This window comes from Acinonyx jubatus, chromosome A1 (assembly GCF_027475565.1).
Source record: "Acinonyx jubatus isolate Ajub_Pintada_27869175 chromosome A1, VMU_Ajub_asm_v1.0, whole genome shotgun sequence".
NCBI lineage: Eukaryota > Metazoa > Chordata > Mammalia > Carnivora > Felidae > Acinonyx > Acinonyx jubatus.
The window spans coordinates 107811112-107836143 of record NC_069380.1 but is presented as its reverse complement, the minus strand read 5'-3'; the positions used below and the strand labels follow the sequence as shown (position 1 = coordinate 107836143).

The window sequence follows — 25032 nt, the reverse complement described above, 5'->3', positions numbered from 1 at the left end:
TGCACATAAGAGGAAGCCCTTGAGAGAACGGTGAGGAGCTGGCCTGGAGGTTACTTCATGCCAGTCCTCTGGAGTGACTCAGTGCTTGGGTTAAGGACTCCCTGCTTTTCCCCTTCTATTTAAGAGCCTTTTTACATACATTGGTGTACCCATCCCTTGTCTAGATTAAGGGGCTTGCAAGTGTTAGTGAGGAGTTGCTGTTTTCATTTTCTGTTGCCTCTTGAAGGGTCCTGAATCTCACCGGAGAAATTGCCATAGGTTGAGACCTGTGTGAGTGGGCGTGTTAGTCTTCCTTTTGTTTTGTTTCCTCAGCTGGGCAGACAAAATGGAAGCCTTGACCAGCAAATCAGCCGCTGACCCTGAAGGCTACTTGGCCCACCCTGTAAATGCCTATAAATTGGTGAAGCGGCTGAACACAGACTGGCCTGCGCTGGAGGACCTTGTCCTGCAGGACTCAGCCGCAGGTGAGGGACGGTGAACGTGTACTGGGTGGGCCATTATGTCTGGGGAGTGTGTATCTGAGCCTGTCCTGGGTCTGAGGGTGTTGATGGGCATGTGCAGTATGTGAACATGTAGTCCTGTGTTCTCTGCTCGTCCACCTTCTGTGGTGCACAGAACCCTCTGGCCTTCTCCCTTCTCTGTGCAGACCTATCAGTTGGCTGTCCTTGTTTTTAATATGTAATGTAATTAGGTCTTGCCTTTTCCTGCATTTTCATTTCCTTTTCGGGGGTACTTTTTTAAATCATGCTTTACTAATATGTTTTCATAGAAAAATTAGAAAACAAAATAATCATGTAAGAAAATTAGAATTCTTTTTTTTTTTTTATTTTTTAAATCTTTATTTATTTTTGAGAGAGAGAGAGAGAGAGAGAGAGAGCATGAGCAGGGGAGGGGCAGCGAGACAGGGAGATGGAGAATCCAAAGCAGGCTCCAGGCTCTGAGCTGTGAGCACAGAGCCAGATGTGGGGCTCGAACCCACAGACAGTGAGATCATGACCTGAGCTGAAGTTGGATGCCCAACCGACTGAACCACCCAGATGCCCAAAGAAAATTAAAATTCTTAATCTAGCTGGTTGGTGATAAGCACTATTAAAATTATAGTCTTCCAGGGTGCCTGAGTGGCTTGGTCATTTAAGTGTCCAACTTAGGCTCAGGTCATCATCTTGCAGTTTGTGAGTTCGAGCCCTGTGTCGGGCTGTGTGCTGACAGCTCAGAGCCTGGAGCCTGCTTCAGATTCTGTGTCTCCCTCTCTCTCCACCCCTTCCCCACTCACACTCTGTCTCTCTCTCTTTCAAAAATAAATAAACATTTAAAAAATTAAAAAAAATTTTTTTCGGTCTTCCTACAGTTAGATTTACATAAAAAAAAAATGGACCCATACATGTATTCCAGGGGATGCAAACTTACTTGCTTTGAGGGACCAAATGAATTAACAAAAGTGAGTTAAGTGGACTGGGTAGTGGGGCCAGCATAAGCTAGGGATCATGGGCCTCATCTAAATCCATTTCCATTCATATATTTTAGAAACAAACATATCCAGGAGCACCTGGGTTGTTCATTCAGTTCAGTATCTGACTCTTGGTTTTAGCTCAGGTCGTGATCTCATGACGGTTTCAGGAGTTCGAGCCCCACGTTAGATTCTACATTGGTAGCGCAGAGCATGCTTGGGATTCTCTCTCTCCCTCCCCCACCTTCACTGTCTCTGTCTCTCTCAAAATAAATAAACTTAAAAGAAATGTATCTGTAGGCAGATTTGTGCCGTAAGCGTATAGTGTTTTTCTGAATTTTCAGTTTCTCTGTATATACATTAAATGTTATATGACATGGTTTTATGTATTTTTATTTTTTTTTTTAATGTTTATTGATTTATTTTTTGAGAGAGAGATACAGAGCGTGAGTGGAGATGGGGCAGATAGAGAAGGACACGTAGAATCCAAAGCAGGCTCCAGGCTCTGAGCTGTCAGCACACAGCCTGACGCAGGGCTCGAACTCACAAACTGCAAGATCGTGACCTGAGCTGAAGTCGGACGCTTAACCAACTGAGCCACTCATGTGCCCCAAATGTTATAAAACATGATTTTAATGTCTGGACAGTAATAAGTGAAACTGATCTAGTGTAAAACTGGTCTAGTCAGTGGAAGTGGGATTGTTTCCAAATTACCAGCAATCGTGCACGTACATCTTTGTGCCTATCTCTGATTATTTTCTTAGGATAGATTCTTAGAAGTGGTTTTTGCAGGTCAGAGTCTGACTTTTCTTAAAGCTGTAACTATGCTTAGTGCTTTTTACTATGCTGGTATTTTCTGTGCTCTAACATTTTCCTCTTAGCAGGAGATGGTGGGGCAGGCACTGATGTGGGCCCCCCTGACTCTAGCCCAGAGCTTAGCCTCCTGGACTCACTGCCTCTTCTCCCTGAGTTGGGAGTGCTGATTAACTTCAGACTGGTTGTCTCTGGCTGAGGGAGTTCAGCCCATGTGGCCAGACTGGGCTGGTCTTGGCTGGGGGCAGGGTGGCCTCTGGGGAGGGATTGGTGAGTTCAGCCAGGCTGGAGCTGTGCCCAGTGAGCTCACTGCCTCCAGAAGCCATGACTGCCTTTCCCAGCCCCCTGTCTTCCAGCCTGGGGCTGTAGCTAAGAACTGACTGTTCTGTCTGCACTGCCGTAGAATAAGAATAAGCCTGCTGGGGTGACCTGCTCCCCAGACTTGCTGTCTACACCCCAATCCCCACTGTCAGCATCTGGTTCTTCTAGAAAACATTATAATTACCAGAAGGCACACAGGACAGGCCTAGAGAGCAATAGGTTGTTTTCACCTCTGACTTTGAGAATTCTTGCCTCTGAGATGAGGGGGACATGCTGATGGTGTGGCTTTTTCTAAGGGCATGTTTTCTTTTTCCTGAATTCCAGACTCTTAGAGTTCCTGACTGTGCAGCCACGAGGAAGACAGGATTACAGCTTCTTGGTCCTTGGGTCCAGGGATGGTTAGAAGTGGGTGTTTCAGTCTGAGGTTGTGAAAGTAGGTGGTCATGGGTACTGCTGTCCTGAGGAAGAGGCCAGGGAAGAAAGGGCCTTGGAGCTCTCCCTCCCACTTTTCAGCTCACAGGCAGAATTGAAACCCCTGAATCATCTTGGAAGGGCCTGGCCTCCACCTGGAGGCCTGAAATTGTAGTAGGTGTATATCTTGCTGAAGACCTAGGGCTTGGAGCCCAAGAATAGCCTCCTTGGGTACTTCTGTGGTCAGGAGCTGTCCTGGCTCCAGCCTGGGGTCTTGAGCGCTACACTCTGGGAGCTCATGCTCTGAGCTTACTGTAGGTCTGAGTGGCATGAGTCCCCTAGAGAGAGAGCCAGAGCCAGTGTGGTCTCTCAGGGTAGCATGCTGGACTTGGACAGCCCCACCTCAGTGCTTGGCCTGGCCAGATGGTCCCCCAGTCCCTAATCTGGGGGGTGGAGACAGCACCAAATGCTTCCAAGACTGTCATCATCACCTTTCTGGATGATAAGGGCCAGTGATCAGTAATGAGTGGCCAGCTGGTTCCCTGAGTTGACCACCTTTGTCCCTTGGGCTCCTTAACCTGGAACGGGGGCTAGAAATGTGTTTATCTGGCCAGACCAAGGATCCTGAATCCATGTGATTCATTTTCCACTAAGTGGTCAGCATGTCCTCCCTGAGTCGTCTTCTGTGCCCTTTTCAGTTGCTGTCTCTGTCTTCTGTCCCTTCTGTCTCTACCGGGTCTGAGTGCTTTGGAGCCAAGACTCCCAGACTCTCACATGTAAACCAGTGTGTGGGAACATTTTTGTTCATTCCAAATGAGCAGTCAAGGCAGACAGTACAGTGAGGAGTAAGAAAGGAGATGTCTTAGCGGTCCTGGGTGGGTCAGTTCATTAAGCGGCTGACTCTTGATTTTGGCTCAGGTCATGATCTCCTGGTTCATGGGATCGAGCCTCGTATCGGGCTCTGTATTGGTGGCATGGAGTCTGCTTGAAATTCTCTCTTTCTGTCCCTCCTCCATTTGTGTGTGCATGCTATCACTCAAAATAAATAAACTTTAAAAAAAAAGAGATCTCCATGGACTGGAGTTATCAGGGTGGGCTTCCTGGAGGAGGGGCAAGCAGTCTTTGAGGGAAGGGGCAAGGAGATTGCACTAGTTAGAAACCCTCCAGTGGGTACCTCTCTGATCCCAGGTGGAATTGTGCCCTTGGATCAAGGGTAACTTCTTGTTCTCACTCTCATTTGGAAGGTTTTATTGCCAACCTCTCTGTGCAGCGGCAGTTCTTCCCCACTGAAGAGGACGAAATGGGAGCTGCCAAGGCCCTCATGAGACTTCAGGACACATACAAGCTGGACCCAGACACCATTTCCAAAGGGCAACTTCCAGGTACCTTACCTCTCAAGGGTTTACCTGTCCGGTGTGTGTGTGTGTGTCTGTAATGGCATCTGAACAGGGCTGGAGCTACTGCCAGTTTGTGGTGGGCGGACTGTCAGGCATGCTGTCAGCACTGGTGGTGATCTGTCTTGGGTTTCCCATGGTGCCAGTTCCCTCACTCCCTGGCAGCCGCCTCCCATCAGCCCCTCCCAACCTGCCTCCCACACCCTCTCCCCTCCCCTCTCAGAGAAAACTAAGGCTGCTGCTCAGGACCCCTCAGACTCTGCCCCCAGAGCACTGCTCAGATCTGCTTTCAGACCTGCTTCTGTCCCCACACCCTCTGATTTCTTTTTGCCAAAGGCTGATCTCTGGACTCACTGCCCTGCGTCCTGTGTGTCCTCAGTTACAGTCTCTGCCCTGTTCATTCTTGGCCCACCTCTCTTGGCTCTTATCTGTGAGCTCACACGCACTGTCTGTTCTTACTCATTTTACAAACCCCTCCCTCAGGATTCAAGGCCCTTTGAGTCTGTACTGCTGATGGATCTCTTTGCCCTCCTGGTTAGATTGCTGGATAGCCATCCACATGGTCTGCACTTCTTGGTTCTCATGTCCTCCTAAACATGCAAAGTCTGGCTCTTTGCCCCCCATCCGCCAGTCTTGCCCCTGCCAGGTCACCAGTGGCCACTCAGCTGCTAAAGCCAGTGGATGGGTTTCAGGCATAATGTTCTTTAACTTTTCGGCAGCAGTTGGCACACTGATTATCCCAGTGTTCCTGATACTCTCGCTCCTTTGAATTCTGAGGCACTGATCTCTCTTCTCTTTTCGGCCTTTTGTGCTCTCTCTCACTTTTGCTCTCTCTCTCTCTCTCTCTCTCTCTTTCTGTTTTAAACAGGCCCCTTTCCCATGATTGCCTCAGTATGTTTACAACAAGACATATTGGGCTTAGGGGACTGTTAGAGACCAATAAGCCCAGGGATTCACTTAGACCCTATTAGACCTTTGATACCATTCACCTATGGGACCCTGGAGGAGGCATAAGCCCAGGGTATCACAGTGTGTGGGAGAAAGAGGCACTCTGTTGTTGGCTAGTCAAGGATTAGAGTTTTGGCTCTGAGGAGTCTGGTGCGTCAATGGGAAGCAGTGTAGACTTCTTATTCCTGCCTCAATCAGGTCTTGGAATAAGCCAGGCCATGAGGCTAGAGAGAGAAGGCCCCTCAGGGCACCTGCAAGATCTGTTCACCCTATAGCTGTCAGAATGTTTGGTAGGAGGAGAGAACCACACTCAAGCATTGACTTTGTACATGTAGTTAACAGACCCATGCATGTCCTGGAGGGAGAGTGAGGGGTGGAAGGGAGTTCTTCCCCAGGATTCTTTTACCTTGTGTTTTTCCCTAAGCACCTTCTCCAGGTGAGCCCAGCCATTGCCATCATTTGAGGCATCACCTGTACCTGGATGACATCCAGATTGTGTTTCCTATCAAGGCTTGTCTCCTGAGCTTCCAACCAGTGTAGGCAAATGCCTGTGGGGCATCTCTACTTGGGTGTTTTGTGGGTACCTCCAAAGTCACATGTTCTAAACTGAAATCCTCATCTGCTTTTGAAATGCCTCTCCTCCTCCCTCACTCCTTACCTGAGCAAAAAGCACCTCCATCCACTGGCTGCCCAAGTCAGAATACCAAGGTCTGTGGATTCTACCTCTCTTATCATGTCTTCTTTACTTGGAGGCCCTAACTCCAGCCTCATGGAGCCTTATTTCTCAACTGTATTATTGAAATATGTCATTTTGACCTGTCACGTCACTCCTTAAAAGCACTCTCCATGTAGTCACAAGCACATATCTGTTTATATCAGTTCCTGATCACAAAGCTTAACTTTAACTGCTAAACCCAAATTCCACCTATGTGTGATCTTTGAGTCTTGCATGGAGCCCTCTCCCTCTCTTCCTTGTCCATACTGCATATTAAATTTGTACTAAGCTACCCACCCCTCAGCTCCTTTGCCCATCCCACACCCTCTGCCGAAGTACCTTTACCCACATCTGCTGGGTCTCATGTCTGATTGCCCTTCAGTACTCAGGTCAGCCGGTACTCTGCAGGGAGCACTCTCCAGCAGGTAGACTTTTGATTGGCTTCTGGGGAGGATGCTGAGTATCTGGGAGCTATTGTTGACATTCTTGGCGTTTGTGAGATATGCTGATAGTTGCTACTGATTATTAGCATCCTGGGGATCATAGAAGACATCTTTATGCATTATCTCGTTGAATTCTTGTTCAAGTCCTCTAAAATTGATGGTGTTTACTTTAGACGTAAGGGGACTGAGAGTCAGAGAGGCTACGTAACTTATTCATAGTCACACAGCTGGTGTTTGCCATAGTGAGGCCCACATAGACCCAGCTTTGTCCATCTAGCTCAGCTGTTGTGTTATACTGACTTCATCACTGTTAGTTCCTGGGCCTACAGAGCCAAAGATCTGTGCAGGCCCAAGGATGATGGCCAGGGGCTCAAGGAACCCCTTCATCTCTGGCCTGTCTACTAACTCCACCTACCCTCTTCACCTTCCTATCCCACGTTGTCTGTTGCTGAGCCATCAGGGCAAACAGACCCCAGTCTCTGAAGTACCCGACCCATTACAACAGGGGTTTTATTGTGGACAGAGCCCCATCTTGGACATCAGGCAGAAAGAACTCCCTCTGAGGCAGCACTTCCATGTCACCCATGCCTAAGTTGTTAAGAGAGTTAATGGAGATTCCCTCACTTTCCAGGGAGGGTCACAGCTCTTCTTTCCTCTTAGTGAGACCTGCTTTCTCACCGTTCCCTGAGGAATTCACTCATGGTCCCTCCCACTTTGCCCCCACCCTAAATCCTACATGTTTCTGTAGCTGGCATACCATATCTTGTCCTTGACTTGAAACTACCTTCATTGTCACTGTACAGTGCTGAGCCCAGGCAGGACCTGTAGAATAGATGCTCACCAAGGTCCCCGCCACCTAATGGTCAAAGCTGACACTGCAGGCTTGGCTCTTGACTTCCCTTGGCATCTGCCCCACAGCACTCCTGGCATTGTTTGTGCTACTACCTCTTAGGTCCTTCTCAGTGTTACTCTTTGTCCTTTCTCTGCAGGTGATCTGTGGGGTTCTGACCTTAGCCACCTTCCCTACTCTTGTCCTGTACTCTTGCTGGAAGTGATTATCCTCATCTGTGGCTTTAGCTGCCACATAAGTTCTTTGTTTTATATTCACCTAATTTTTCTCCCTCCAAGTCTGTCTGATATGGCCAGCTGCCCAACAGACATCTCCTCTGTGGCTCACAGGACCTTCATACTCTTCTGAATACTACTTTCTGGGCTTCCTGGGTTTCTCCACAACAAAGGCCCCTTCCCACATGGGAGAAGGGGAGACTGCAGCTGGGAGATTGGCTGTGAACTCCAGTTTGAGGCAGGACCAGCCTCTCTGTGCTCACTTTGAAGTGCACGGTCTGAAGCCATGGTGGAACTCAGCTGGGATGATGTCCTCCCACCCCCCACCTTCCACTCGTCCAGGCTTCCTCAATGTGGGTATCTTTCTGCCAGCGCAGAGGCTCTTTGGAGACTGACCATTGGCCTCTCCTGCTGCAGGAACCAAGTACCAGGCAGTGCTGAGTGTGGATGACTGCTTTGGGATGGGCCGCTCAGCCTACAATGAAGGCGACTATTACCATACGGTCCTGTGGATGGAGCAGGTGCTGAAGCAACTTGATGCTGGGGAGGAGGGCACCACAACCAAGGCCCAGGTGCTGGACTACCTGAGCTATGCTGTTTTCCAGTTGGGTGACCTACACCGTGCCCTGGAGCTCACCCGCCGCCTGCTTTCTCTTGGTAAGGATGTTATAGGGGAAGGTCAGAGCTGATGGGGAGCTGGCAGGAGAACTGGTCACTCTGCTGGCCACTGTCCTGGGACTGAGCCAGTCTCACATGTCACCTGGCCAGTGACTAATGCCTTAACTGCTTTCAGGCCTATTCCAGCTGCCACCTAGTTCTTTACTCACCTTATTTCTGGCCTTAGCCCTTGCCCAGTTGCTGATGGATACCCTCAGACCTGTCGTCCTTCACACTCCCTTTTTAAATAGGAATCCAGTGCTGCAGTGCCTCTGCTGCTCTGCGGGATAGAGAGCCTTCACGGTGTCAGGAACAGCTCAAGAGGCGCTTGAGGGTTTGTGCAGTGACAGAGGCCTGCCCCATTAGTTAGAGGTCTGAGGTCTTACTGGTGGGATTTGGTATGGCATTGGTGTTTAGAATGTCTTGTGGTGTTGGATTGAAGGAGATCAGAAGCACTGTGTCTTTTTCTTTTTAAATTTGGATTTTTAAAAATGTTTATTCATTTTGAGAGAGACACAGAGAGAGAGAGAGAGAGAGAGAGAGTGCGTGCGCAAGCGGGGGAGGGGCAGAGAGAGGGGGAGACACAGAATCTGAAGCAGGCTCCAGGCTCTGAGCTGACAGCACAGAGCCCGACGCGGGGCTCGAACCCACAAACCATGAGATCACGACCTGAGCCGAAGTCGGATGCTCAACTGACTGAGCCACCCATACGCCCCAGCAGTGTGTCTTTAAAATCTATCTGTTGCACCTCTTACTAACATATGGAATTATCACAGTCAAGAATTTCATAGACCAGCTGCTGTTTTTCATGAGCCTTGAGTCTGATGCCCCCTAGCATATGATTGTCCTGTAAGACTGATGTGGGCAGAGAGCTTTATAGATCCTTTCATGTTAGTAAGGGCCTTGGACCGGGAGTCAGGATGCCTGGATTCCTTTTCTGCATAACCTTAACCTAAATCTTTTAATATCTTTGGACCTCAGTTTCCTCATCTATGGAGTGGCACAGTAATCCTGTCAAATGTACTCCTTTGTGTTATTGAGGCACACAAAATGAAGCTGTGGCATTGTCGTGGCTGTTCTTTTTGCCAGTATTTCAGCCTGCCTTCTTGTTGTGATCAGCATGTGATGCGGTCACTAGTAATGGGTGTACTCTAGGGCATGGGTGTAAATGACTCAGCCAAGTGGGGAGGAAGCAGCAAGAGTCTGTACTTCTTCTCTAGACCTGTGCCCATGGGCCCCTTGTGTGGCCGGCTAAGTGTCCCCCAGTCTATTGTTCCTTTCACATCTCTGATGGAGCAGGGAGAGCCTGTGTCTGTTTCCCCGCTTTGACCAATGAGCCTCGTTAGGTGCTGTGGAAAAGCAGAATGCTGCGTGCAAAGTGAGCTGCCGGGAGAGAAAACCACTTACAGGATAATTTCTCTAAGCAATCTAACAGATGTTTGTGGTTTCCTTTTCCTTCTTGTTCTTTGCTCTTTCTAGACCCGAGCCATGAACGAGCTGGAGGGAATCTGCGGTACTTTGAACAGTTGTTGGAGGAAGAAAGAGAAAAAATGTTGTCAAATCAGACAGAAGCTGGGCTAGCAACACAGGAAAGCATCTATGAGAGGCCTGTGGACTACCTGCCTGAGAGGGATATCTATGAGAGTCTCTGTCGTGGGGAGGGTGTCAAACTGGTGAGAAAACATGGCTGGGTCCTACATGTGGACCTAGATTTCAGCTCTGGACGAGCACATTTGGGGAGGGTGTTCCTGTGTGTGTAGGCCGTTTCCTCAACTTCTTCCCCAGTTCTTTGTAGCTTCTGCTGTGGCTGACCTATGGGTGTTCTCTGAGGTAGGATTGTGAGACTGTCTCCCCTGATGATCCAGGCAGAGTTTCTTTCTTTCTTTTTTTGAACTTTATTTATGTATTTTGAGAGAGAGAGAGAGACAGTGTGAGTGAGGGAGGGCAGAGAGAGAGAGAGAGAAAGAGAGAGAGAGAGAATCCCAAGCAGGCTCCACACTGTTAGTCCAGAGCCTGATGTGGAGCTTGAACTCACAAACTCTGAGATCATGACCTGAGCCGAAATCAAGAGTTGGACACTTAACCAGTTGAGCCACCCAGGCACCCCACAGGCAGAATTTCAATCCTCTAAGTTATTACCAAGCTCCCCTTCCCATCCCAGCATGCCCAGCTTCTGCTTGACCCATGCTCTGAGGAAAACCATGAGTGTGGATGTGGCCCAAAGGGAAGTTGTGGTCTGTGTAGTAAAGACACAATAGTAGCTACAGCTTAGTCTCAGGTGTCACTGGCTTTTGAGAGCCTTGGGATTCCATTGCTTCCTCCAGGAGGCTAAGGTGTGAGGCGGTCTCTGGGCCTTTTCCATTGCCCATGTCTGCTTACCTCCCACTGGCTCCTCCACCTGGAATGGGTTCTCCCCAGTGTCAGCCCTTCTGACCTTCTAATATCTCTGTGAGAGGGGTCAGGGATCACCCTGTGCCACAGCACTTGTGGACGTGAGGAATTCTTGGAAGAGGAGAAACATTACATGATTTGTGGCGTATCATTTCTCTCAGTCAAGCTGAGGGGCTCTTGTTTATTCTCTGGTGGGGCAGAAGGGAGCAGCTGCTGGACACGACATGTGAGACCAGCCTCTGCACCAAGCCAGCCTGGGTCTGAGGTTTAAGACGCACTTTGCTCAGGACCTCTCGCTCTGTGTGCTCTCCAGACTCCCCGGAGGCAGAAGAGGCTTTTCTGTAGGTATCACCATGGCAACAGAACACCACAGCTTCTCATCGCCCCCTTCAAAGAAGAGGATGAGTGGGACAGTCCCCACATCGTCAGATACTATGATGTCATGTCTGATGAGGAAATCGAGAGGATCAAGGAGATCGCGAAACCCAAAGTAGGTATCTCTGCACTTCCTTCCTGGCCACCTCATCCCTGGTACCATGGAGTGATTTCTTTGTTTATTCAGCTGGCCTGTTCTGATATGCAGCGTGAGTCTGCTGTCTGGGTGCTGAGGTACTGCACAATTTGACCTTATGGGTTCCTGGTCCAATGCTGAAGAAAACTGAAGGAACCAATGTGAACAGCCAGGTGCTAGGACAGAAGGCCTCACTGGTTTTTACTAGTTATGTTGTTCAATTAGGTCTCTAGTGTTAGTTTATTATATGCTGAAGTACTGATCATAAAAATATATTTTTTAGTAATAGCTAATGTTTATTGAGTTCTTAAGTATGGCAGGCCCTGTTCTGAGTGCTTAACATATATTAACTATCACGTCTCTTAAACATATTATGTCATTGTTTTCATTTTACCCACGAGGAAACAGACCTGTGTAGTTTGCACCTGGTTGCTCAACTGTCTCATTCTTCTTTGGGTTTTTAGCTGATTCTCTTACATTGCCCAGACACTGTTATCAACTGCAAATAGGGAAAATTTTGTTTTCTCCTTCCCAGTAATTATAGTTCCTCTGTTTTTATGTTCTTGGGAACTGCTCAGAACTCCATGAGCATTGTTAACAGTATACATCCTGGTCTTGTTCCTGAATTTCCTGGGGATTCCTATGGTATTTCACTACTAAGTATACAGTTGGCTGTTGGTTTTTGTACATTTGTCATCAGGCTATAAAATTATTCTTATATTTCTAGTTCATAGAAGACTTGTTTCTATTTGACGTCTTTCAAAGAGAGCCATTTGGTGTTATGTCTCCACCCTTCTCTTATCATTGGTGATTACAAGGAGGGATTTAGTTAGATCCTGTATTGCTGTGCTCCTAATAGACTGGTAGTGGCCAGGAGGCCCAACACTTGTGGAGAGACGGAAAACAGGTTCCTATCCTGGCCCCTGCACCTCAATTTGAAGCGACCTTGGCTTGAGGTTCTAGGACATCGAGCACTCAGAATCAGCCGTTGATGTTGCTGAGGGATGGTGTAGCCAGTGCGTGTGGAGAACAGGGACCAGGACCTCCCTTTCCACTCCCTGGGACAGCTGCAGAGTCAGCCAAGGAAGAAAACTGTTTTCCTGGTTGCCGGGCAAGAGAGGCTTTGTTATGCCATGACCTCCTGAGACATTCCTCGCTTGTCTTTCAGACCAAGGCACTGCAGCATTTCTGTGTGTGTATTCACGATGGGTGTGTGTGTATACATGTGTGTGGCAGGGGCGGTGTAGTGGGGAGAAAACTTGTCTTTGAATAGAAGCCATGACATGTTGGCCATTAAAAGCTGACCTCTCCTTTCCGGAGCCTGTGAGGGACAGATGCTATTCTGGCTTTGAAGTAGGAACCATGAACTTAACTTGGTCTGCAGGGAATGCCTGGCAGCTGCTTTTTTGGGTCCCTGGCCTACTTTCAAAATAGCCCTGTCTGTCTCTTGTAGCAGAACACAGCTGCCCACAGCCTCATTGTGGATGTCCAGCGAGCACCGAGGCTCAGATGTTTGGGTGGGGTCTGACTGCAGCCGCACTTGTTATCAGGAGGAATCGTAGTTGGGAGTTTAGGGAATCCCTCTGTCCTGGGTGCGATGCCGTGTTGCCAGAACTTGCTGCAGCAGCAGTGTCCCTGTTCGGTGATGATCTGGCCAATCTTCTGGTCCACTCACACTTATCCATCCCTTCTGCCATCAACTCTTGGCCTGACCTCTGCCTTGACCTCCTCAGTGGCCTCCTTGTTACCACTCTGGCCCTTCCCTAGGGCCACCATGAGGTGTCCACATTCAGATTGTGAGTGTCCCTCACCTGCCTTTCCTGTTTCTCATTGGCCACAAGCTTGCTTCCAGGCCCAGTGCTCACTTGCCTCTTTGGCCTACTCTCATCTCTTACATCTAACTTCTAATCTACAGTCATGGTGCCACACCCATATTCATCTCTGGGCCTCTGCATTGCTATTCCTTCCCTGTTACTGTAACATTCCCCTACTTGGCTAACTCCTGCTTACCCTTCAAGTCTCAGCTAGGCGGTCTTCCCCTGACCATTCCTGACTGTATAGACTAAGCTCCCACAGACTGTAAGCTTACCCCACTCCCAGCTCTTACCATGTTGTGCTGCAATTAGGCAGCTAGTCTTTTGCCTTCTTCACTTGATTGAGGTGTGTGAGGGCAGGGGCAATGTCTTGGTCACCAGTGTAGTGCCAGGCACATAGTAGGTACTCATTAAGTGTTAATTAAGTATTAATTGAAATTAAGGGGAAGTGATGTTGGGGTAGGGGTATCTGGGTCTGTGGTCCTACCCATGTGAGGTCATTAGGACGGCCCACGGTTGAAGCATGGTGGGGCTGACTTTGGGCAGCCAGGTGATTCTTGGGAGCATCATTGCACCTGTCTGTGGAGACTGAGGGGGAGATGAGGTAGGTTAGGGGTATTTGTGTATGTGTATGTATGAGTGTGTATGTGGAGGTAGGTGGCTTCCAGGCATTAGTTCACATATTTCAACTCGTAGAGTCCTTTCTGGATTCTGTCATCTGACCTTGTAAGGCCCCTACGTGAGTAGAAACTGTGCTTCCTATCTTTCCTCTTCACAGCAGTGGGAGTCCGGTGTGAGCTGGTGCAGCAGGAGGGTGTTTGCATAGGTTTCTTGGCACAGGAGGCTGCTGTGGTTCAGAAGGCCTCAGGCTCTGGGATGGTAACACTGTCTGAATACAGTGGGAGCAGCCAAGCACAGGTGGTGTTTAGTCAGGGGCAGTTTGTGGGCCTGGTGAGAAAGCAGTCTGTCCAGGCAGATGAGGCAATGGATAAAGAAGACTCCACAGGTGTAATTCTGCGGACAGCACAGACCTGGGCAGCACCCAGGGCTAGGCAGTGACCGAGTGGGGCAGCAGCAGAGTAGGAATGTCGAGGCCTCAGACTACCACCTTGCCTAGCTTGCAGGATCATGTTGCCTTGGCCAGGGCCACTGCCTGAAAATCTTCCTCCCTCGCTGGTCTTGACTGGTGGGTCTGGCCCCAGTCTCTCTGGGAAAACACTCAAGACAAAGAAGGATAAGTGTGCCTCTCTTCCTGTCTTCCAGCTTGCACGAGCCACTGTTCGTGACCCCAAGACAGGCGTCCTCACTGTGGCCAGCTACAGGGTTTCCAAAAGGTTAGCAGAGGTGATGGCGGTAGTGGTGGTGGGAGGGGGGTGGCTGCTCAAGCCCTCTTTCCAGGGCTTCCTAGTCTCTACTCAAGGGAGCTTGGCTTGGCTTGTCCTACTTGCTGGCACCATCCCTACTTACAGTACTCACCCTGTGCTGGCCCTGATTCTGGGGACAGAGTGAAGGATCTCACCTAAGCTGCCTTCCCAACCTTCCTGTTTCTCCCTCTTTTGACTTAGCTCATGGCTGGAGGAGGATGATGACCCTGTTGTGGCTCGAGTGAATCGTCGGATGCAGCACATCACAGGGCTAACAGTAAAGACTGCAGAATTGCTTCAGGTATGGCTGGTCCCTGTGACCCTGTGGTTGGGAAGTGTGTATTTCTGGCTACATGGTCTCCCAGGGTGCCCATGACCAGGCTTAGGGAGGCTTGCCCAATGAACTGTATGACTGCACAACGATATGAATATGAAATGACCTTACACAGGGAAACCAGAATTAAGCATGCCTACTGTCATTCCAACAGTTAGCATTCAACAAATGTTGATTATCTTCTCTGTATCCCAAGTATCGTAGTAGGAGCTAGGGATCAGTGGTGGGCATGGCAGGCCCGTTGTGTCTTCTTGACTTTGGAAGCTGAAATCCTGAGTTGTTTTAAGGACACTTCTAAGAGAGCTGTAAATACCTTCAAAGGTCTTGGTTCTGACGCACATGATTCACATGCACTTGGAGGTGACGTGTCCTGAGATACATTGGTAGGAAAAGTGAGAGGCCTGGAGAGGCTGGTGAGAGTGGAGTGCTTTTTTCAAAGTACCCCCTGTGGAACCCTGGCTTCCTGCCTTTATTTCCAGGGTGATTGTAAAGACACATGAAAGCTGAGTAAAGCTCCTAATTAATGTATTCTCTGTAGTATATTGAATTCAAATCAGTTCTGGCCATCCTCCCTTCTGAACATTGGAACTTCTGGGTACTATTGTAAAGTGATGACCTGTTGGCATTTTTTAAGAGTCCCCTGGGTCTGTCTTTATGGCTAGAGTTTCTCTGAATTTCAGGATTGCTCTTTTCATCTTGATGCTTAGCATTTGGATCTGATCAACAATAGATTTCATTAGAATATTGAAGATCATTTGGAAAAGGTTCTCTGAACTTTTGCAGGATACACTCTAGCAAATCACTGATTTGTTTTTTTCCTATAGCTGTGACACCAATCAGAAAACCAATTTTGAAAGTCTTCTTTATGGATTTGTTTGAAATCCACTAATTTTGTTTCATTTTATTTTAGTCTATTCTAGTCTATTTTATTTTTTATTTTGATTTATTTTTGAGAAAGAGAGAGCACACACACAGACAGGAGAGGGGCAGAGAGAGGGAGACACAGAATCTGAAGCAGACTCCAGGCTGTGAGCTGTCAGCACAGAGCACAACGTGGGTCTCAAACCCATGATCTGTGAGATTATGATCAGTTGGATGCTTAATCAGCTGAGCCACCCAGGCGCCCCCCCCAACCCCACCCCACCACCAGTTTTTGAAAACTTGCTGATTACCTTTCATTCTTGTGAAAGTTTTATATAATCTTTAGTTCAGCCCAAGCTAGTGTTGAGTTTGTAAGCTTAATTTAATTTTAATGTAGTTCTGTAAACAAGCACATCGGTGGAGGATTTTGATCACTTCTCCTACTTCCACCTTTTTAAGAGTGGTAGGGACTTTCAGTGCACTTGGTGCATCCCTCTTGGCTTTGTTGTGATCCATATCTTCGTGGAGCAGATTTGTTGTCATTAAGACATCTGCCACTGTTGGAGCCAGTGTTAGGACTCTCACTGCCCCCATCGAGGATGACATTCTGCTTGATTGGCTGATTGCATGCTTTAAACCAATGGGCTGAGAAGAGTAGGTGGGACTCTGCTCATGGTGCCCTCCTGGCTGGCTTCCCTGCTACACCCTCTCTACCTTATCTCACATGAAATCTAAAAGGCAGAAGCTTCGTACTTGGACTAGCTTATCTGCCACAACCCTGGCTCCATCTTGTCAGGCCTGTCATCATGTTGTAGCTCAATTGATGACTGGGATCTGAATGCCAGGACTCCCTATGGAGGGACTCTTGATGTTGGGACTCTTCTGGAAGACCCAGACCACAACTGCCCGGGGGCTGAGGCCCCGTTTTTGTTTGCCTTCTTCTAGGAGCTGTCTTGGCATTTCCTTTGCCAGCCAGCAGTGTTGAAAGCTTTGACCCTACATGGTCTGGGGGACAGCAACTTGGGTTTCAGCACTTGCTTCTAAGTGCTCATTCCACATGGACCATTTAAAGTGTCATTAGAGCCTCGGCACCAGCAAAAGTCTCTAGTCCCTGGTCCTTCAGAATATTACGGGCTTCTGGAAAGGAGCTGATGCTTATGCTCCCTGTTGATACTCTGTCACTTGTAGTCGATGTTTGCTGTAGATCTTTTGGAGGAGAAAGGGCAATTGAGGCTTTCTTATGAATTAGACGAAGGCTTGTCTGATAGTGGAAGAGATGCTACACTGGCAGGATTGAAGACACTTATGACTTGATGTCTCAGCCTTACTAGAAAAGTAATTTCTGACCATTTTTGTGTGTGTCTTCACTCTGACCTAAATATCATAAATACCCATGTCTTTCAAATGACTGACTCTTAATACTTTTGTAACAACACATCTAAAGGTTAAAATGAATACCTCCTCACAGGAATCAGTTTTTGTTTGTTTGTTTTATAGAGATAGTGCATGCACGAGCAGAGGAGGGGCAGAGGGAGAGCAAGAGAGAGAGAATCTCAACCAGCCTCCACACCCAGCACAGAGCCCAATGTGGGGTTCAGTCTCAAGACAGTGAGATCATGACCTGACCTGAAATCAAGAGTCAGACGCTCAATTGACTGAGCCACCTAGACACCCCAAGAATCAGTTTTGATGTACGGTTGCTAGTTATTAAAGTTGTGAGTCTGGGCCTGGAGTTTGCCCAGATGGTGAATTTGATTGCAAATCCAGAAGCTCCCATGACACTTGCTCTTTGGGGATAGTATTAAGTTGTGTAGACACCATAGCATCAGCACCATGATTGAACTGTAAAAAGATGAGTCCGTTAAAATAATGCAGCTTCTTTCACTCCATCCTATCCAGCTGCAAGCTTAAGCCATCCTATATGCTCCCTGTTTGCTCCCAGCAAAGGGGAGTATTGGAAAATGCAGTCATACACTGCAGTTCCAACAGCAAGCAGTGATCAAATTTTGCAGAGTGCATAGCTACAGTAATCACAGTCATATTTAAAATTTTCTTTCAAGTTCCCAGCTAAACTGGACCCAAAGAAAGTGTTTGTAATATTTTATCAACAACTGTAGCACTTCCCTCCTTACATGCACCTTCAGCCTTTGGGCCACTGGCTGAACCAGGCCTCCTTGCACTGTTGACAGGATTTCCCGGTATTTCTGGTACAGGAATCTTGCAGGCCGAGGCAGCGTATGACAGCGTGTTTTCATCCCCTGATTGTTTATCAAATTTTATTTCTTTGGACACTGAAAATCATGCTGTCCAAATTCTGCCCTTCCTCACATTTGATATATATTTTCTTTTCCAGTAGGAGGATTTCCTCTCTTGAAAAGTACCTCTTCTCTCCCGCATGTCTGTAGGTCTCTATTATTAACAGTCTTGGAGTATCTCACATCTGACTCTTGGAATCACCAAAAAGGATATGCAGAAAATGCCAGCTTCCTAAAGACTAATAGCTGTGCCCTAGAGGTTTTTAGTGTTTCAGTAAGAGACAGTAGCCAAATGCTCCCAGATAGACATTAGTGGTACCACTTGATCTGTCAGCTTCCATAACAAATTATATGCTTCTTCTTGAACTTTGTCTATCAATCTGGCTACTGTGGCTAAAATAAACGTTTGTGACTTAGGACTTACATTGTGGTGATAAACTGTTCAGTCAGGTATTTACAATTCATAATCTAATAAATCTAATAAAACCTTGGTTCGTGAGCATAATTCATTCCGGAAACATGCTTATAATCCAAAGCGTTTGTATATCAAAGCGAATTTCAAGAACCATTGGCTCACTTGTGATTATGTATTATTGGGTGTCACATACTGCTCATATCGCAAGACATCACTTGTTATCAAGTTGAAATTTATTAGAAATGTTTGCTCGTCTTGTGGAACACTTGCAGAAGAAGTTATTTGCATTCCAAGGTTTTGCTATAATGACATCTGGTAGTTGCTGAAGCTAAGATGGCTCAGGTCCTAGTCCAGGTCCAGACTACCACAGGGGCCACCATGGTAGAGCAGCGGTCATTGGCCACACTGCAGCTGGCTGCCCATGTCCCGCTGTTTCACTTGGATACAGAGCTACTCGGTACAGGGAACTGCTGAGAGAGGGGAGTCAGGTACGTTTGCCCTGCTCACTTTGACTAGGAACAGCAACTGGTACACAGTGACACAGTGGGGGCAGGAGCAGCGTCAGGCACCGAGTCGCTCCCAAACTAGCCTAAAAAGAAAGTCCCTGTCTTGAGTTTCTTGTTGGCTTTCCTCTGGATTACCTTCTTCTTATCTCTCAATCAAGTAGGGCCCAGGCCAGAGCCTACCTCAAGGAAAGCTCTGTCTGCTGACATCTGAGTGTCCCTGAAGCCCAGAGCTTCTTCCCAGTGGCCTATCCTGTTGTGTTGGGAAAGCACATTTGTGCTGCAGCCTGACGGTTGGACACAGCTGTGGACACATTTAGTTTTTTTTCTGCCAGTGCTGGCAGGGTATAGTTAGAGAGGCTGCACTTGGAGGTTCAGGTTGTTTTAGTTGTTAGGGGGAGATAATATCCCTGGGGAGAGGGCCTGCTCCAGGACCGTTCATGCTGCTGACAAGGTCCAACGCTGTTCTTTCCCACCAGGTTGCTAATTATGGAATGGGAGGACAATACGAGCCACACTTTGACTTCTCTAGGGTAAGGCCCAGACCACGGGTGCTTTCAGAGGCCCTGCTCCAGCTGGTGAGAGAAAGCTGGAGCTTCTAGGAGCACTTCAACCTCTACATCAGGCCCCCCTGCCTTACCAGGACCACCTGTTTGTTACTGGAGAAGTCCAAATCTGGAAGCATGGGACCTGTGGAGCCCAGTGCAGCCTGGCTGTTTCCCTGTGATGTGGGGAGTATTCCCCCTGCCCCAACTGTCACTTTACCATGATTGTAAAGCATAGAACCTCACTAGGTCTTAGTGAAAGCTGTTCCTGCCCCCCTTCCCCTGTGCCCCAGTCAGGGTTTCCTTTGCAGTAATGATCCATGGTCCAGGCTGATATATGGAATACATGCTGAGTGCCCTTCCTTGATCCTTTTGGCCCCGGTCCTGTGAGTGGGGGGTGGAATCATCTGCAAACGTGTGTGAAAGTTATTGTTTGTTGCAGCGACCTTTTGACAGCGGCCTCAAAACGGAGGGGAATAGGTTAGCGACGTTTCTTAACTATGTAAGTATTCGGGCCAGGTCCACCTGTTCATTCTCACTTAATTTTATAGAAAAATGAGCAAGATGCTTTCAAGCGTTTAGGGACGGGAAACCGTGTGGCCACGTTCTTAAACTACGTGAGTATGATGCATGCAGCTTATGGGTCTTCAGGGGAAACTGGGTCCAGAGTGCTATCTTACATTCATTTCTGTGAGGCCTGATATCAACAGCTGTTGCTTAATGGCTGAGCCCTTCTGGCCCTCAGCTCTCTTCTTGGCTGGAGTAGAGAGTTTACCTTTGTTCCTATCTGTGTGCTTAGCCACACCTATGACTTTCACGTCCTTGACCCTTTTTAATGGGCCCACTGCTAGTCAGAACTTTTGAGGTGAGTGCCCTGGAGTGTTCTTTCCTTGGTGGCAGAGTGGGGAGCCTGCCATGAGGCGCTTTTAAATGAAAGCTGCCTTTGTTTACCCAGAACTCAGTGGCCTGCCTCCCACCTGCTGCCTGTGCTCCAGCCACATGCCATTGGGTTTACCTGTCACGTGAGGAACAGTTTGCTTTCCCCTATGCTTGGCCCACTTTAAAGAGGCATACAGACTGTCAAGTAACTTAGACACAGAAACCGAGGTCCATCTTTTCCTTTGGTATCTCATTTAAGTGTTTGTGTATGTTTATTATGTCCCGGGGATGGCCATGAACATGCTGGTGAGCAGGACACGTGTGGCCTCTGGTGGGGCTTATGGTCTAATATGAGAGACTTGCTTTAAACGTAGAAGTAATTATTTAGTTACCATGGTGATAAGTGCCTTAAAAAAGCTGAGGTTCAGACACAGCCTCACTGGGGAGTAATGTGTCTGTGGAGACTTGAAGGTTGAGTGGAAATTAGTTGGTGGAACATGCTTCCTGGCAGAGGAGTGAATGTGTGGAGACCTGGAAGAGGAAAGGAGCTGGGGATGTTGGAAAATGGAAGAAGGCTGTTGTGACTCAGAGGCAGTGCATGAGGTGAGAGTTGCTAGAGAGAGAGAATGGCTTCTGAGAATGACAGGGCCTTTGGGTTCTAGAAAAGAGCCTGGATTTGATCCCCAGCACTATGGGAAGCCATCAAAGGTTTTCATCTTATTCATTTACCATATGTCTGTTGAGTGCTCTTTAGTCTGTCTGGCATGCATCCTGTGGAAATACTTTTTTTACTCCACCTGTTAATACATTATAGACAAAAAAAACTTGGAGGAAGCCAGCCAGATGAAAGAGAGGTGGTGCCTTGGGCATGAGTTGAGGCATGCTTTGCGGGCCCAAGTGTAGTCTCCCCACCGTGGAGCCTGTGGTCCATTTAGTTTGAGGTGTCACTGGGAGAAAGCAGGGCCCGCAGAGCTTTACTCTGCCTGCTCACCTAGCTGGCCCTTAGGGCTGCCATTCTGGGAAGATGAAGGTGTTGCTAGAACCAGAGAAACAGAGCCCACAGTGGGGGCCACCAATGGTATTGGAAGCAGCAAGGAGCTCCGGGTCAGGGCAGATCACTGGGCACAAGTGCCTTAGGAATGGCCCAGGCTGGGAGGGGATACAAGGGTGGGAGGTGGGGGAGGTCAGTCAGGCATTTTCCGTGTACAGACTGGGATTGTTCCCATCTGAGGATGGCCAGGATGTGGGTCTCCTGCAGGGCTACAGCTCTCAAGAGCCCTTGGCATGGAGCTGTCCTGATGAACCACACAGGTTAAAGCAGGGTTTAGAGAGGGGTGGGTAGTGCATGGGGAGATCCTTTCTTGGGTGGCTGACTGGCTGTAGAGCAGAGCCTTCAAGCAGTGCCACTCCTGCTCAGAGAAGGGTAATCTGAATGCTTGTGTCCTTTGTGACTCAGTTGCTCGGACAGCTTTGGGTATAGAGGCCAAGCTCTATGCCTTCTGTTCTCAGATGAGTGATGTGGAAGCTGGCGGTGCCACTGTTTTTCCTGATCTGGGGGCTGCCATTTGGCCTAAGAAGGTGAGTTCTAGTCCTTGTGGGTCACAGGTTGAAGCACGGCTCAGACCTTATTCCTTTCTCCTCTGAGTTCCATTCCCTGGCCTGCTTGACTCTTACTCTGAGGGGTCTTAGCCCCTTCCTGCCTGAACTCTGACCTTGGGGCCCCAGCTTCCATCTGGGGATATGGATAGGGAGGGAAGTCCCTTTGGGGGAAGGTGGGTTATCAAGCATCCACCCCCTTGTGAAGGGTGGATGCTTTCTGGGGTGCTTGCCTGTTGCTGGAATCTCAGAGCCCTGTCCCTTTGTATGCAGGAAAGTGAGGGTGTTTTTGCTCAGAGAGGGTCTATGGTATTTGGGGTCAAGTCTCTGAGCCCAGTATCTGTGGGTGTTGTGTGACAGGCTGTCTCCTTTTCCTAGGGCACAGCTGTATTCTGGTACAACCTCCTGCGGAGTGGGGAAGGTGACTATCGTACGAGACATGCTGCCTGTCCCGTGCTTGTGGGCTGCAAGTGGGGTGAGTGGCTTGGTGGCCTCAGCCTGGGCTCTTATGGTCAGCCTTAGACTCTGAGTTGGGAGATACCTGCTGCCATATGTTTACAACGCCAAGGCTATCTTCCTTTTTGAGTTTTTTTTTTTTTCCCCCTGCTAAGTGGTTGTCTCATCCAGCCATGTAACTAACCACAATGCTGGTTATGTGTCAGGACAGGTGGTTGGGAATACTCTCAGAGATGCCCAGAGAACTGAAGAAGCCACAAGGAAGAATAGCTGCACAAGCATAGTAGGTCCAGGATGGCTCCCCAGAGGAATGGACTCTGGCAAGGGGTGAGGGAGCAGTGGGGGAGAACTGGAATCACAGAGGGGAAGGAGTGTCCTAAGCAAGCAAGGCTAAAACCACCATCATAGGTGTGGGGACCAGCCACCTTTGTCATTTGCATAAGGGGAGGCCTCTGGCACAGGGACCAGGAGATGAGGCTCAAGGCTGGGACCACAGGCTAAAGCTTGAGCTTTGAGCTTTGTTCTGGAAATAGTTGTGGTGAGCCAGGGAGAGGCTTGAGTGAGGATGACAGGAAGTGATTGCAAAGACGTGAGTTTATATTGTCCTGGAGAAGTTGGGGATATTAGTGGTAGGTTCGCAGAAAATTAAGCAATTAGAAAATAAATGGGGCAATTGCTGACTAAAAGGGCAAAGAAAATGTGCAACAGATGTCAGCATATACTGCTAGGTGGCTCAGGTGTAAGTGACACTTATATGACATAATGTAGGCACTGAATATTAATTTAGTTAAAATTTGTGACTTTATTGGGAAGATAAAAGACACTAAATATATGTGTTTTAGGGATAGAATGAAAGAATTCCAAAATTGAAAGACAAGAGATAGCACTATAAGCATGCTACTTAGAAATAAGTGGTAGAATATCAGAAGAAACAACTAAAGGAATTGAATGTCCTCTAGAAGTGGAGTTTGGCAGAGAGGGGATGGGCAGGAGATTGCTGTTTATCACTCTAAGCTTTATAGGCAATTTGCTTTTTTTCAACTAAGTATATCTTGTACTTTAATTCAAAAGCTCTCTGACTTCAGTAGTATGTGTTAAGGACACAGCTTTAGGTGCAGTTGGGACACAGCTCTAGGTGACAGGCAGTGTTAGCACCAGCTCTGCTACTCTGCTACCCACAGCACACAGATTGGATCTGCTGGCCCCCAGGTCCTGAGGTTGATGTCCAGGCACCCATAGTCCTGATGGTCTTCCTCATCCTTAGCTTCTGTATCTCAGTTCCATCCCAGTAATACCAAGCTGCTTGGGGTCCTTGACACCAAGGTGGTTCGTGCCTTGATGTTTTTCTTGTCCTGTTCCCCCTTCTTGGACCCTTTGATATAGGAGTCATCTGCTATGTCCATCATCTGCCCTGGATAACTCCTGTTCAGCTTCATGTCCCAGCCCTGGGTCTCCTCTTCCCTCACATGGTTAGATGGATAGCCTTTGGCTCAGTATCCATGGCAGCATACACATACCCATCTTTTATCACTGGCAGACATTTGTACAATTAATCTTTTCATATAGGTCTTCCTTACCAGCTCATGAACAACTCGAGTATGACAGCATGTCTTACTCATGTTTGATTATCAGGCCCCAGTCCTGGAGTCATCATGAAGGAGTCATTAATTTTGGATGTTAAACTAATCAACAGGATTGTTAACATAACTTTATTTCTGTTCACAGTCTCCAATAAGTGGTTCCATGAACGAGGACAGGAATTCTTGAGGCCGTGTGGATCAACAGAAGTTGACTGACTTCGTTTTCTGCCCTTCTCCTTCCTGGCCCCACAGCCTATGTCATCCTCAAGTTCAACATGACAGACACCTTTGTATGTTCCAGGCCTTGTCACTTGGATCTTAGTTGGAGTGAATGTTTGTCTGGACCAAAGGGAGAGCCGACTGAGGAGGGTTCTGGGTGACCTGGGTCCCAACCTTTCTGGTTGGCCTGTGCCACCTCTGGCCACAGAGTTTGAGTCAGAGTGGCTACTGCAGAGTCAGGCTGTCTAGCACCTAGCAAGGTGCCTTTGTACCTCAGATGTTTTAGGTGTGAGGTGTTTTAGTGAACCAAAGTTTTGATACCTTGTTTACATATTTGTTTTTATGGCATTTCTATCAATGTGGCTTTAACCAAAAAATAAAATGTCCCTGCCAGAAGCCTTAAAGAGCCTTATTCTGAGTATTTTTTAAGGTGGGTGAGCTTATACCAAGTTCACTATTTCCTGTGCATCTCCTCTGTGTAGGTAGAATCTGGGTAGTGTATACTTGAATGGCAAAACCTTGACCACGGGTTCTAGATATGGTTTCAACACTTACATTTCCAAGCTTCAGTATCCTTTTTGGAAAGTGAGGGAACATAATCTCTCCTTGACTCCCAGAGAACAGAGAAATCATGTGTGTTCATGACTGGCTGTTATAAATTGAAATTTCTTATTTAAAAATTTTGAGATACATACACAGAATTGTTCACAAAACACAGATGTACAGTTTAAAAAATATGAAGGTGAGTGTGAGCACCCAGCTGACCACCACCTGGGTTAGAGAAGAGATCATTTTCAAATCTGCGCCTCCGGAGCCCCTTGTGAGCCTGTTCTGGATCAAATCTCCTGTCCTGCTTTCAGTACCTTTGTGGTAACCATTGTCTTGTGGTTTATGGTACTTATTCCTTTGCTTGTCTTTGTAATTTTACTACCTATGTCTACATCCCTAAATAAGTAGTTATTTTTTTCCCCTGATTTTGTACTTTTTGTAAATGGAATCCATGTATTTTTGGGGCTTTTGCCTTCTTTTGACAGTTGTTTTTAGTATTCATGCTGTTGTGTAGCTGTAGTTTGTTTTAATATGTAGAGTTGACTC

At 47.8% G+C, this 25032-nt stretch overlaps 1 protein-coding gene across 13 annotated transcripts in view; it reads left to right on the top strand.

The window, feature by feature from the left end:
* The window catches only part of P4HA2 (prolyl 4-hydroxylase subunit alpha 2), a 34792-nt gene extending 10451 nt beyond the window's left edge, over positions 1 to 24341 (top strand). For 5 of the 13 annotated variants that reach the window (XM_053220762.1, XM_027076739.2, XM_027076737.2 and 2 more), the window contains exons 5-16: positions 313 to 464; positions 4237 to 4374; positions 7975 to 8214; positions 9694 to 9887; positions 10919 to 11095; positions 14194 to 14264; positions 14496 to 14595; positions 19142 to 19195; positions 19759 to 19824; positions 21596 to 21664; positions 22061 to 22157; positions 23864 to 24341. In XM_053220762.1, coding sequence (XP_053076737.1) covers positions 313 to 464; positions 4237 to 4374; positions 7975 to 8214; positions 9694 to 9887; positions 10919 to 11095; positions 14194 to 14264; positions 14496 to 14595; positions 19142 to 19195; positions 19759 to 19824; positions 21596 to 21664; positions 22061 to 22157; positions 23864 to 23934 — 1429 coding nt within the window. In that variant the 3' untranslated portion in view covers positions 23935 to 24341. Of the gene's footprint in view, positions 1 to 312; positions 465 to 4236; positions 4375 to 7974; positions 8215 to 9693; positions 9888 to 10918; positions 11096 to 14193; positions 14265 to 14495; positions 14596 to 19141; positions 19196 to 19305; positions 19575 to 19649; positions 19710 to 19758; positions 19825 to 21595; positions 21665 to 22060; positions 22158 to 23863 lie in introns of those variants that run through there. The other 8 variants (XM_053220780.1, XM_053220785.1, XM_027076740.2 and 5 more) reach the window with 6 other exon arrangements.
* Positions 24342 to 25032: the final 691 nt, after the last annotated feature.